Below are 13514 nucleotides of genomic sequence, written 5' to 3'. Positions count from 1 at the left end.
TTACTTTGGAAATTATAATAATCTGGAACAGAAAACTTTCTTTTAAATATCATTTTTCAAAGTATGGACATTTACAATTGCATAATATTGAAAGCTTCTGGTGACTGTCTTCCATCAGTTTAAGTAGAGAAGGACTGACTTTTATAGCAATCAAGAGCCTTATATGAGATCACAAATAGGCAAAGAAGATAACGTAAGTAAACAAATAAATCAACTTAATAAGGAACTAAGGACAATTTACACTGAAAACTATGATGAAGTTCTTGTAGTATACTTTACCAGAAGCTATCAAAAAGTCCATAGAACAATTGTCCCTAGGCTGCTGCTGGTATCACACAGATTTGTGGTCTATAGAAATGACACTAAACAACATTGACATGATAGCAACAATGTGATGAGGGCACAAAAGCCAGGAAATGTAGGAACTGGAGGATAATTAAACTGATGATAGTAAGATATCAGATTGGGGCTGCAACTAGATGGCAATGAAGTAATCATCATACTGTCCAGTACGATGTTTGCAACCCAAATCTTGTAGCTGTATAGCAACTTAAGAGGAAAATGAAAATTCTGTTCAGCATAGGAGGACTGAAATTGGCCTTAGATGTATCTCTCAGAATTTGCCTTTGCTGTCATTTTTCTTGCATTTTGCCAGTGCTTCCAATTATTCATAAGTTAAAAAAAAACCTTCCATCTTTACAAATGACTAGTCTCTAATTATAAAGAGCCAAACTCTAATGACAGTCATAAGAGTTTTATGAGCATAGGAAAGATCTGATAAATAGCCTTATTGATGGTGGAATACATTCTTCACATGGATTTATAGTTATTTCAGAGTTGATTAGGTTGCCCAATTTCTGTGTCTGATTAAAAATAATTTTGTATGGAAATGAAAAATCTAGATTAAGAAATAAATGCTATTGCTCAAAGACATGTATTTTTTTTCTTTTTACTTTGTTTCCAAGAGTGGTCATCATCATTAAATGAACTCAGCATATATAAATGGTATGATTTATTACAAAGGAACAGCTGCTCATGTGTTCTGCCCTCTTTTCATATGAGGAATGTTCAGAATGAAAGAGAGTTAATTAGGCTATTGATACAGTCAGCCAAATGTACATTGCTCCCAACATATATGAAACCACTTTCCTCAAACCCTCATAAGGAACATACATATTATAATGTGAGTTAATTTAAGAAGTAAAAATGTATTAAGATTGAGAGTTGAAAAACAAAAAAAGCCAAATCTGTTTATGAATTACTGACTTGATTCCTAACCATGTGGACCTTATTTCATGGATATTGCATAGTTGAATGAATATTTGTTAACAAGAACATGAAGCGTCAAAGTTTCTTGACTTATTCTCCCAACTGATATTATGGAACAGTTTAAAAGTAAACTTTGATGTTCTAAATTGTATTTCTGAGTATCTGCTTCAGGGGTGAAATCCAGCAGGTTCTGACAGGTTCTGAAGAACTGGTAGCAGAAATTTTGAGTAGTTCGGATAACTGGCAAATACCACCTCTGGCTGGCCCCAGAGTGGGGTAGGAATGGAGATTTTGCAGTATCATTCCCCTGGAGTGTGGTGGGAATGGAGATTTTGTAATATCCTTCCCCTGACACGCCAATCAAGCCACGCCCACAGAACCGGTAGGGGAAAAATTACCCCTAGTCTGCTTACATGTGATACCTATTTTGTTTCATTTTCTTAATAATGCTACAGTAAGTTGATGGTTTATTTCAGTTGCAACTGGTGCAATGTCATTCAGATCCTCCTTATTTGACCATTGGAGAGGTAGATACTGAAACTACATGGTGATGCAGCAATTGCAGAAGATCATATACACTGTGACACAAGAGAGGGAAAATTTAGCATGCAATTTAATATATCTCACTGAGCACAGAGTAGCTTTGTAAGGTCACTACCTAAGAATGCAAGGAGAACAGGATGAAACAAGTCTTCTCAACCCTGACTTCTTAGCACTTTGCCCAACACTTGTAACCCCGAGTAATACTTTTCCATGCTCAGTGTTTCTAATGTTTAAGAGACAGATTTCTCCTACAGAACAATTTTCTTCTTTGTATTAATAAATAGATTACTAGAGATTGCAAATCTTCCTACTACTGCTGTAAATTATCTCAAAGCATGCAGATCACATTCATAAAAATGACAAATTGTTCATCTTCATAGTAAATGAAACTTGGAGAAGTGAAGACTTTAAGTGTACCATAGCACCCAACCTCACTACTCTATCTTTTAGCACAAACTTGCGGTTTCACATTGCTGTCATGTTTTTTCCCTTCGCGGAGCTGGGGTGGGTGTGGCCTGCATATGATGTATCCAGCCCAAGGGCCGCCAGTTTAACACCCCTGTAATTTAGCATATCATCATGGTGTGTCTCTCTTAACCCAATAGAGGCTGAGATCAGCATAGGTAGCAAGTAAGATATGGGCCTCATTGGAGCATTTCAGCTGAAAGTTGTCCTTTATATGATGCAATATATTTACAATATAAATGTTTATTTGAAATTACATCATTGTACAAGCTTAGATTATTCACATTTCATGTGGCTTTCATACTGACTATAAAATATCATTTGGTGAGCTAAGCTAGCAATCATATTTCTATAAGGAATACTATGGGAAAGTTCCACTTTAAACTCAGAAGTTCATTGCCAGTTTGGGACAGGCTTTTATATTTTCCAAACTTGTGGTATATCTGAAAAAACTGGTCCTCCATGTGTGTTAGCAAAGAAATAAACTTGCAAGTCATTGCTACATATTCAGAGGAATGAATTATCCCAGGAATAGAAGAAGTGTTGCTGGAATTCTGGGTGACCTCTAGAATTTAGCAGAATCACTATAAACTAGATTCTAGTTCAGAAAGTATTTTAATTGCTAGAATGCCCACATTTTTCTGTTCCCCATTTTATCTTCACAACAAACCCATATGCTAAGTTAAGTTATAATGATTGGCCTAAAATCATGAAGTCTAGTTCTATAACTACAGTATCAAACCATCTCTCTGGTTAACTTGTAAATAAGACTTACATAACATATGAACCAATCCTTGGTATGTTGTAGCTCTAATTATTTCTTGTCGGTGCTTAACCTGAGGGCAAGAATTTAGACAAAGACAGTATGAAGTATTTATCAGATGAAGGCAGTAAATCAGTATGTCTTGATGCATCCGAATAGCCAAGTGTGTTACAAGTGAAATTCTAATTTATAGGTTGAATGCTTGAAGAGAACTTATAACAGTCACTATCCATTTTGAACACATATTGTGGGCTTTAAAGGAAGCTGTAATATCTTCTTCTGTTTTATATATACATAAATAAGGTAAAGGTAAAAGTTCCCCTCGCACATACGTGCTAGTCGTTGCCGACTCTAGGGGGTGGTGCTCATCTCCGTTTCAAAGCCGAAGAGCCAGCGCTGTCCGAAGATGTCTCCATGGTCATGTGGCCAGTATGACTCAACACCAAAGGTGCACGGAACGCTATTACCTTCCCACCAAAGGTGGTCCCTATTTTTCTACTTGCATTTTTACATGCTTTCGAAACTGCTAGGTTGGCAGAAGCTGGGACAAGTAACGGGAGCTCACCCCGTTACACGGCAGCACTGGGGATTCGAACCGCTGAGCTGCCGACCTTTCGATTGACAAGCTGAACGTCCTAGCCCCTGAGCCACCACATGTACATAAATACAGCAAAGCTATACAATATTATCTGATAGCATTAGGTGCTATAACCACATTCTAATTATTATGATGCTAATGGGAATTGAGGTGTAATAAACTTTGCTATTATGGGATTCTCTGGTAATAATGTGCCTTTAAAAAAGGTTCAGAAGGGCCATGGTGGCTCAGGCTGTAAGATAGCCTGTTATTAAAACACAGCTGCCTGCAGTTACTGCAGGTTCTAGTCCCACCAGGCCCAAGGTTGACTCAGCCTTCCATCCTTTATAAGGTAGGTAAAATGAGGACCCAGATTGTTGGGGGGGCAATAAGTTGACTTTGTAAATATACAAATAGAATGAGACTATTGCCTTACACACTGTAAGTCGCCCTGAGTCTTCGGAGAAGGGCGGGATATAAATGTAAATAATTTTTAAAAAAAGAATGTCTTCCTCCCAATTTTCACATCTTCCAGAACAGTGTTTCTTGACCTTAGCAACTTTTAAGTTGTGTGGATTCCCAGAATTCCCCCGCATCTGACTATAGGATACTTGGGAATTGAAGCCCACACATCTTAAAGTTGTTGGTGTTGAGAAACATTATTCCAGAGGGTCCTTGGTCTTAAATACTTTTGTTCAACATCTGGCCTCTTCACAACAGACTTTTCTTTAGTTGTAGCTGAATTCTTTTAAATATTTATTGTTTTCTTTAACTTTTCTGCATAGGTTAATAATGCCCATAATGTGTTTCTGCAGCAGAAGTGTTTGGGATATGACTTACATTTAAAATGTACTTTTAATCTGCTTAAGTATGCTAAAAATTATCCTTGGGGACTACAGTAAAATGCAGTTGTGTTTATTTGTAATTGCTACAAAATGGTTTACAGAATTGTTAGTGTCTTTTATTATGCCCTGCTACTGAAGTGCTTGCTTGTTAATTAGAGAAATTTCAGCTGTCATAGGCAGCAATTATAGCCTCCGTATCTTTGCCTGTTATGAATAGTCAATGAGAGCTGATTAATATGCATGAATAGCAGTATATAGTGTGTGCATTGGACTAAAGCAGGAGAGAGGGAGGGTTGTATACTGTGAGAGGGCGTGTGTTAAGGAAGAAGGCAGAGCAGTGATCAGAGCATCTCCACTCGGAGCCCGTTCAGTTTCATCTGATTATCTTGTGTGTGCCAGAGGAGTATTTGCCTGCATGCTTGGAAACAACAACTTTCTGGCTCTCACAGCAAATAAGGAAGACTCTTTTTCTGAAACATGGGATGCAGCTTGTGCTCTCTTCAGAAGCAAGAAGAACAATACAAATTACTATATGAAGTTTGCCAGGTAATCCTGTTTTTGCTTCCAATTGCAAGGATTGAGGGCACATTAACTTATCCTGGGGGTAGTGGTTGCTAGAACAGGGTGAATGAATGAATGGGGAATTTTAATTTATTTCCTCAGTGAGATCTCTTTCTTACTTCAATGGAAAGGTTTGGGCATCTTGTTTTGCAGCTTGCTTTCTGACAGAAGTTTAAATATTTGTTGAAATGCACAAACCGGTCAATACACTGGGGAATGTTGTTCCCACTGACGGTTTTTTTTAAAAAAAACCCACCTCAGCCAGGTGAGCTTTTGGTTAAGCTCTCTGATCAACTTTGGAGTAAAATGAATAACGATTGACAGACTACAAGGGGAGCTTTCTGTTTACCAATAATATTGTGGCATTTGTTTCTACAGGTCACATACATTAATTTACTTACCTACAAGAATCAGATCAGTGACTGATGTCAGAGTCACAAATTGTGGGGAAAATGGCTCTATAAATAAAATGAATAAATGTTTCCTCAAATACTTACCCAAGTTGTACTCTTAAATTTCAGAAATCTGTGAGTCGGTGGCTAGTTCTTTCAGAATTGTTTTTATACCATTTGATAAAATTGCTTCTCCCAAGTCCCCAAGAAAGAGGAAACAAAGCCTTCAATAATAATTAATCCTTTTCCGGTCTTTTTTTCCTCCTTTTCACATTGGTTGCTCTGTCTCTTAAGTTCTTTCTGAAGTTCCTTCTGAAATATCCATTACAACCTACCGTAGATTTGTATTCATGATAAAGGGAGATGCTGTCAAAGAAACCATAATTGTGAAAAGAAAAAGAGCCATTTGATACCAGAAACTATTTTAACTTCTCTTTATAAAAAAATATTTGCAAGCTTTGACAGATCAAAACCTACCTTTAGAAATACATCTCGTTATCTGTACGTAAGTAATGAGTACACTGATTTTTATCTTACAAAGTAGTGTTTTACAAAATGAAAACACTTAAGTAGTTTAACAACAATGCTGCATGTATTGTTAAATACAAAATCTGGAGGATTTTTATACTTGCCAGCAGAGGGTGTTATTGTAAATCATTGAGAAAGGTGATTTTTCATAGCATTCACAATGTAGTGTATAAAATGGATCTTGTTCTATTGCTGACAGAAATAGAAAAGGAATAGAATTGCTTTTTAAACCTTCCTATGGATGTATTGCCTGTCCTGAAAGCTGCAATTAATCCAGAAATGATTTGGTAACTACAAACATGACATGGATGCTTTACAATAGCAGTCTACGTCCCTTTTTATAAGCAGTTGCACTGTATATCTTATGTCTTAAACTAAAGTAAGAATGTTTTGCCTGTCATTCTGGCTTCAGAAGATAGAAAATGTAGATTAATAAAATGAAGCCTTGATCCTAATTTAGAGGACTTCAGATGCAGTAGACCAAAATTTCATTTTATATATTCTCCTCAAAATAAGAGAGATATCCATTGCATAAAAATCAACTGAATAAGACGGTTAATTTTATCTTAATTTTATAACAGCCATGTGATGCAAATTGTTTACTTGTACCAATTTCCATGATTTGTGTAGTAACATCATTATGTAAATTATGTAAACCACCATAATGACATCATTCCATATTTAATGGACACTTGGGAATAGGAAATATCCTTTCTCCTAGAATCATTATTATTTTTTTATTATGTATTTTGTGGAAGGTGGGATTTTTATCCTTTAGGGGTACATTAGAGTATCAAGTCCTTACATCACATGAGCAAACTTGTTTATTTATCTTACTTTTATAGGGCCACCCACTTGTAGAGTGATTCTGAGCAGCTAATGGGGTAATAAAGCCTCAGGTTGCAAAATGAAATACTGAAGATATAAAATATAAACCACATTGATGAGAAAACATATCAATCATATATTTATATTTACAGTTGTCCGTACATACGAATTTCCTGCTATAAGGATTTTTAAATCTATTACTCATATAATATCATGAACAATCTTCAACTTTGTCTGGCTATGAAACAATATTTTTCAATGCAACGGATTCTCCTTCTTTGTATAACTTTCTTATAATCCTCTTATCTTAATTGGTTCCAGACGGTTGAGAGAACCTCTGGATAAGATTTGGGGAAGTTGATGAGAAATGTGCTATAAAGGTTAAAACTTGAGTTTTATGCACAATAAATCACAATTCTCCCAAAGCAACAAATACAGTGGTGGGCTGCTGCCAGTTGTAAGAACCAGTTTGCCCAGCACCAAAAATGTGAGCGTGTGCATGCGCACGCTCACTTCGCTTGCACATGTGCCTTCCGTATATATTCAAAAAGAGGGCGATATAAGATGGGATAGCGCCACGGTGGGTGGGCGGGACCACTGGTCGCAACTACCAGTTCGTCTGAACCGGTCTGAACCAGCAGCAGCCCACCTCTGAAATACAATAATTTTTCCATTGTATTTTTTTTTTCAAAAGTAGCCTTTTCCCCAAGATTCCTCTCTTCCCCTACACCCTTTATTTGTTGAGCAATTTGATCCACATTTACCCTATTTTTTGCTCCATAACAGCAGTCACCAACTGGTGGTCCATGGACCACTGGTGGTCCGCAAGAAAATTTTGGTGGTCTGCAGAAAAATTATTTGCATTTTTTATATTGCACTAAATCAAGGGTCCTCAAACTACAGCCCCTGGGACAGATACATGCAATGAATGTTTGTGTTGCTGCAGAGAGTCTCCCCCTTCAGGGTCTTTATGTGTGGGTCGGAGAGGGGCAGAAATTCCAACTTGGGGTCTGCTTCAGCCTCCTGATTTGGGGCTTTGGGTGAAGGCCGAGGGGAAATGCCACTGGTGGTGAAGAGCTCGAGGGCCTCATTCCAGTGGGACTGCATCATGTCCTGAAACTGCTGACCATCTCAGCCCGCTGAGCCTCCAGGTGCCGGTACCTGGCCTTGCACTCCCAGAGATCTTCCCTCTGCTTGGAAAGCCTATGCTCCTAGTCCTCAGTGAGGTGCTTCTACTTAGCCTCCTTCTCAGTCAGATCCAATTAGAACTGAGTTGTTTTGCCAACTCTTTCTCATGGTGGCTGCTTAGCTCCAGCAACTGCTTCCTGTTGGGGCCCTAAGGAGCCCGGGCAGGCAGGCGAGGAGGGGCTGGGAGGGGAAAGGCGAGTAGAGGCAGATGAGGCGCACCTCAATGTGAGTGACATTGAGTTGGCCATGCCCACCAGTCACATGACCACCTAGCCACACCCACCCAGCTGGTCATTAGGCAGATCATATTAGTGGTCCGTGGGATTTAAAATTATGAATTTAGTGGTCCCTGAGGTCTGAAAGTTTGGGGATGTCTGCTCCATAAAATGCACCTGACCATAAGACACACTCCTGTTTTTGGCCTCCGCGCATCCCATTTTTGGCCTCCGCACATCCCATTTTTGGCCTCCGCGCATCCTATTTTCGACCTTCGGGGAGGCTGAAAATGGGTTGCATGGAGGCCAAAAATGGGATGCGCAGAGGCCGAAAACAGGGCGCACGGAGGCTGAAAACAGCCAGTGGGTGGGGGCCGGCGGGTGGGCGGGGCTTCAGCAATATTCGCTCCATAAGACACACAGACATTTCCACCCACTTTTGGGAGAGAAAAAAGTGTCTCTTATGCAATGAAAAATATGGTAGTTAAAATGAAGTAGTTGGACTTCTACCAGTTTATAGCGTTACTTTTGAACCCTCCAAGTTGGTGAATTTAAGATAATAGTCTTGGGCCTTTTGACAAGCTTTAGCAGCATAACAAGAAATTTGTGTACTACAAGTTAAAGGAATGCACAGGGTAAGAATAATGTCCTGTCCTTTCTTTAGAATGCACTAATGTTCCTATTGTTAGAGAACAGGAATAATTCCTGCTCCCCAAGCTATTCAGCAGTTGTTAGGATTATTACATGATTCAAGCAAACCATAGTTAGACCAGTTATGAAAGAAAGGAAAAGAGAAGGAATACCTACTACTTTGGCATGTGGTTATCATCATATTCCAAGAGAAGAATTTTCTTCTCTCTTAAGTACAGTGTCAGTACATCTTTCATGTACTGCTTCAATTTTATCAAAACATTAATGGGAGGAGAATAGTTTGTTTTACAGTTTCTAGTGCAGGAGTCACCAACCTTTCGGACCTCAGGGACCACTAAATTCATAATTTTAAATCCCGAGGACCACTAATATGAATTTTTTAAAAAGATAAATAGTATTTAGTGCAATATAAAAAATGCAAATAATCTTTCTGCGGATCACCAAAATTTTCTCGCAAACCATCAGTGGTTCACGGACCACCAATTGGTGACTGCTGCTCTAGTAATTTGTGTGGAGGGCAGTTCACTACCAGAGAATTATTGGACAGAAATCCTATCTGAAACAATTGTAATCAAGTGGCATAAACTAATGATGTAAAGAAAAATGAAAACTAAAAATAATAACCAGATGACATAATTTCAAAGTGAATAGCAATCATTTTATCTTTTTTTTTTAAGAAACAATGAATGGGTCTTTATGTGTGTGTGTGTGCACGCAAAACCTAATAGTGGAGATATTTTGATAAACTGTAATGATTTCATTTTATTTAATGTTTTAGAACTATTTAAGATTGTAAACATTAGCATTTAAGGCAAAGCAGATAATAGACTTACCCTAGCATATTGTCATTAAATTGTAACATGGTGTATAAATACTATTTGCTTTTATATCCATATGCAACAACATAAGTATTGCTTCAAAACAGGATGAAAACTTACATGGTTAATATGAGTAGCTGGCCCTATCCTAAAGTCCAAGAATGCAAATGCTACAGAGCTAGAGGGATTCATGTGCAACAGTGTGTTCCAGATAACTCTACATGTTTGACATTGGCTTTGTTTTCAAAGCACATATAGTATCCATGCATATTCATGGCACTTACGAGTTATTGTACATATATATTCTCTACAGTTACAACCATCTGAATACAAGTTGTTACATGACAAAAGCTTAATTGTAAATGCTTTCTTGTACAGTTTGTTCTAAGGAGACAATCTTTAGAAATTTGAAATTTTAAAAAATGTTCCCATGCTGCTCTGGACGTTACAGAAAGGTTCTATTTGGAGAGGAGAGGATGTTCTTATTTGTTTTGTTTTTTGCCAATATCAACAATAAACAAGATTTCAATCGAGGCTGGCAATCTGTGGCCCCATATGAAACTGGTGCTCCATACAGTATGTCTTGGAATTGCACCCAAAGAGCCTATCCCTGTTGGTACTGTGTTTTCTTTCTTTTCTCGTAGTCAATCTACTTCTATTCACAGGCCTTTGTATTTTGTGATTTTCTTTAGTTCTTTCTCTTCTATTCTGTTGTCTCCAGGTTCTGCAATTTTCCACTATTTATACATTTTCCTTTATTTCTTATGGATAGTTGTTTAGTCTGGGGTGTTATGTATGTAGATGCTTCTCTTTTGAATTCTAAAGTTCCAGAACACTTTAGTGACTTCATTTTCTATTAGTTTGTCTATTTTGGGACCCCATCATTTCTTGAAGTTATTCCAATACACCATTGTTATTTATAGTCAATTTGTTCAGGCTTCTTACAGCAGTTACTTAGGTTATCCTGTTTCTTCAGCTTCTTTGCATTTTCTGTCTGTTGCTGCCTTCTCAATTCTGTCTTTGCATGCATTTGTTTTTAAAGCTTGGTCTTGTGCAGGCAGAATTAGCCCCTCTGTCTCCTTCTTCAACTTTCCTACACCATTGCCAGATCTGCTTTGCCTGCTATTTTGTTTTATGCACTGACTATGTAATACTTTGACATGTCATCTCTCTTTTCTGTTCTTCATTTGGTCTTTCTTGTAGACCAGCTTGATGTCTCCAGTAGTCAGTAAGTCATCCTGGTATACTAGTTTCAGTGCATCTTCTTCATTGTGCTTCAGATCTTTGTTTTCAGTCTTTGAATATTTACAATAGGTAAACAATTTTCTTCCAGTAGTCTTACAGCTGCTCAGCTAACAGTCCTAATGCCTGTAGCCCATTTGTCATCAGATGTCAAGGAATTCCAACTCTAGCTAGGTCCTTGTTGACCTCCACAACAACTGATCTAGTATGGCTTTCTGTAAATTACATAGCAATAGCACTTAGACTTATATACCACTTCATATTGCTCTCTTATTTAAATTGCATAGCAATAGCACTTAAATGTGTATACTGCTTCATAGTGCTTTACAACCCTCTCATCTGCCCACTCTGATAAGACTTGGCATATCTTCCTCAGAACACACAAGCCCACAACTACATTTTATTTACTCCACTCAGGAATTCTTCTGATTTATTATAATCAATTGTGAGAAACTAAGTTGATATTTTAGCTGAAGAGGACTTTTCAACTCATCAATATCATTGTGAGTGAAAATCTATCCATCATATTATTTCCTGGTTTCCCATTCTGACTATACACATACATCACAATATAATACCAGACATAATTTTTAAGGGAAGAACATGTGTACAGCTATCGATTAATTTATTCATTGAGTTGATCAATTCTGTCCAGATTAGTCAGTGAAACTATTTTTTAATAATGGTGGCTTCGTAAAGAAATTGCATAAAACATATATGAACATTGGTGGCCAATAAAGAGGACACAGGGTGACTTTGAAGTACAGTCGGAAGATCTGATACTAAGGTAACAATCAGAGAAGCACAATTTAAGCCCATTCCAAAAAGACTTACTTGAAGAAATACCTTAGATAGGATCCCCCCCAATTCACACAAAGATAAAGTGAGGGAGGAGGAAAACACAATCAGCCTTGTAAGATTCTATTACAATAGATAGGCCTCAACTTACAATCACAATTGGACCAGAGTTTTGGTCACTAAGCATTGCAGTCTTTAAGCAAGTCATGATGTGACTCTGCAATCATTTTAACAAATCATATGAAGCAAATCATGTGGTCATTTAGTGAACCACCCAGACATTAAGCGAATCAAGATTCCCCAGCTGGTTTGCTTGTTCAAAGCTAGCTGGAAAGGTTGTAAATCATGATCATGTGACCATAAGATGCTGATGTAAATGTGAACCAATTATCAGTGGCCAAATTGCAATTCTGTGACCATGGAGGTGGGAGGACAAGTCATAACTCATTTTTTCTAAGGTCATAGTAACTTTGAACCATTGTTAAGCAAATGGTCATAAATTAAAGACAACCTATATACTGTAGGCTCTTCTAATAAAAGTAGTTTTAGACTTACGTGACATTGATTCCTTAGTCTGGTCTACTCTGTCACACAAAACTTTGTATGGAGTTTTTTTTATACATTTTTCTTCTCTCATAGATACTTTTAATGAGCCATTTTCTCCAGTGTACACAATAATGTATGAAGCTTTCTCCCATGTGTACAGAATTGTGTAGAGTTTTCTCTGATGGATGCATTTTATTAAATAAATCCATTACAAAATTTGCAGAAGGGAGGAAAGTGAAAAATAAACGTTGATGCATCAGCCAGCCGAACATCTCCAAACTTAAAAGAGTTCCAGGCATACAATATATATTTTGATAGCCCATTCATGTGTTTAACGGTTCTAAGTACTAAAAACTTAGACATAGTATTTAATGTACCATCATTAGTGTCTATGCCATGGTTGGTAAATAATAACATTTCGGGAATTTGAGAAGGCAGTGAATGCCATCTGGAAAAAGGACACACTTTTCATTAAAGAAAAATGTAATAATAAAAGACGGGATACTGAAGCCAAGGATTTCGCTGTTTTCTGCAGATGAAATAGCTCACCATTCTCACCAGTGAGAGAGCTGTAACTTTCTGAAAAATGGCTCATAATGATATTCATGTCTCTCTGTGGCTCATAATCCATTCTTAATTAGAACATTTCAAGAAACTGGCAATAGGATTTTTCCTGTTAGTTTATTTATAAATAATGCAATATTTTTGTTCAATTATCTACAAAAAAATTCCCTTATATTTCATGATAGGATTTTATGTATACATGGCTGTGTGCACATCTATTGAAAAACAGCCCCAGTATATATTAAAATAAAAATAATAGTAATGCATAAAGACTAAACTAACATGGCTGATAGATGTCTGTTCTACTATATTCCTTCCAAGAATTGTAGCATGTTTAGTTAAGCTAAAACATTAAACCAAAGATGGTGTAGCTAGTGTGCTTTGCTGATAAGAAAGCATCTTTCCTCCTTAAAATGATAAATGATTGGGCGAATAGGTTTCATAATGTTTTTATACATTTGTTCAACACTAGGAAGCAGGTGGCAAGAATTCACAGGGGACATTTACTTGACACTTTACTGTCACATGTCAAATACTGGAAGGAAAAACAGGCATCAGGAGTAGAGGGGAAAGTATACGTTTAATAAATGGGTTGTGTTATGTTCATTAATAATGAAAAGGAAGGTCATGGCTCATTTTCAGGAGCACCAAAACAAGCAGTAAAGCTGTGTACATTGAAACTGAGTCAATTGAAGGGTGGTGCTATAAAGCATTGATCCAT

At 37.3% G+C, this 13514-nt stretch overlaps 1 protein-coding gene across 2 annotated transcripts in view; it reads left to right on the top strand.

The window, feature by feature from the left end:
• Positions 1–13514, top strand: part of PDZRN3 (PDZ domain containing ring finger 3) — a 244143-nt gene that overhangs the window by 176116 nt on the left and 54513 nt on the right. The window contains exon 1 of one of the 2 annotated variants that reach the window (XM_058167063.1): positions 4605–5008. The exons of the other annotated variant lie outside the window; for it this stretch is intronic. Within the exon in view, the coding sequence (XP_058023046.1) occupies positions 4940–5008 (69 nt within the window). The 5' untranslated portion in view covers positions 4605–4939. Of the gene's footprint in view, positions 1–4604; positions 5009–13514 lie in introns of those variants that run through there. 2 annotated transcript variants of the gene reach the window in all.

The sequence above is a fragment of the Ahaetulla prasina genome, chromosome 2, assembly GCF_028640845.1.
Source record: "Ahaetulla prasina isolate Xishuangbanna chromosome 2, ASM2864084v1, whole genome shotgun sequence".
Taxonomy (NCBI): domain Eukaryota; kingdom Metazoa; phylum Chordata; class Lepidosauria; order Squamata; family Colubridae; genus Ahaetulla; species Ahaetulla prasina.
This window is presented reverse-complemented; position numbering and strand designations above follow the sequence as displayed.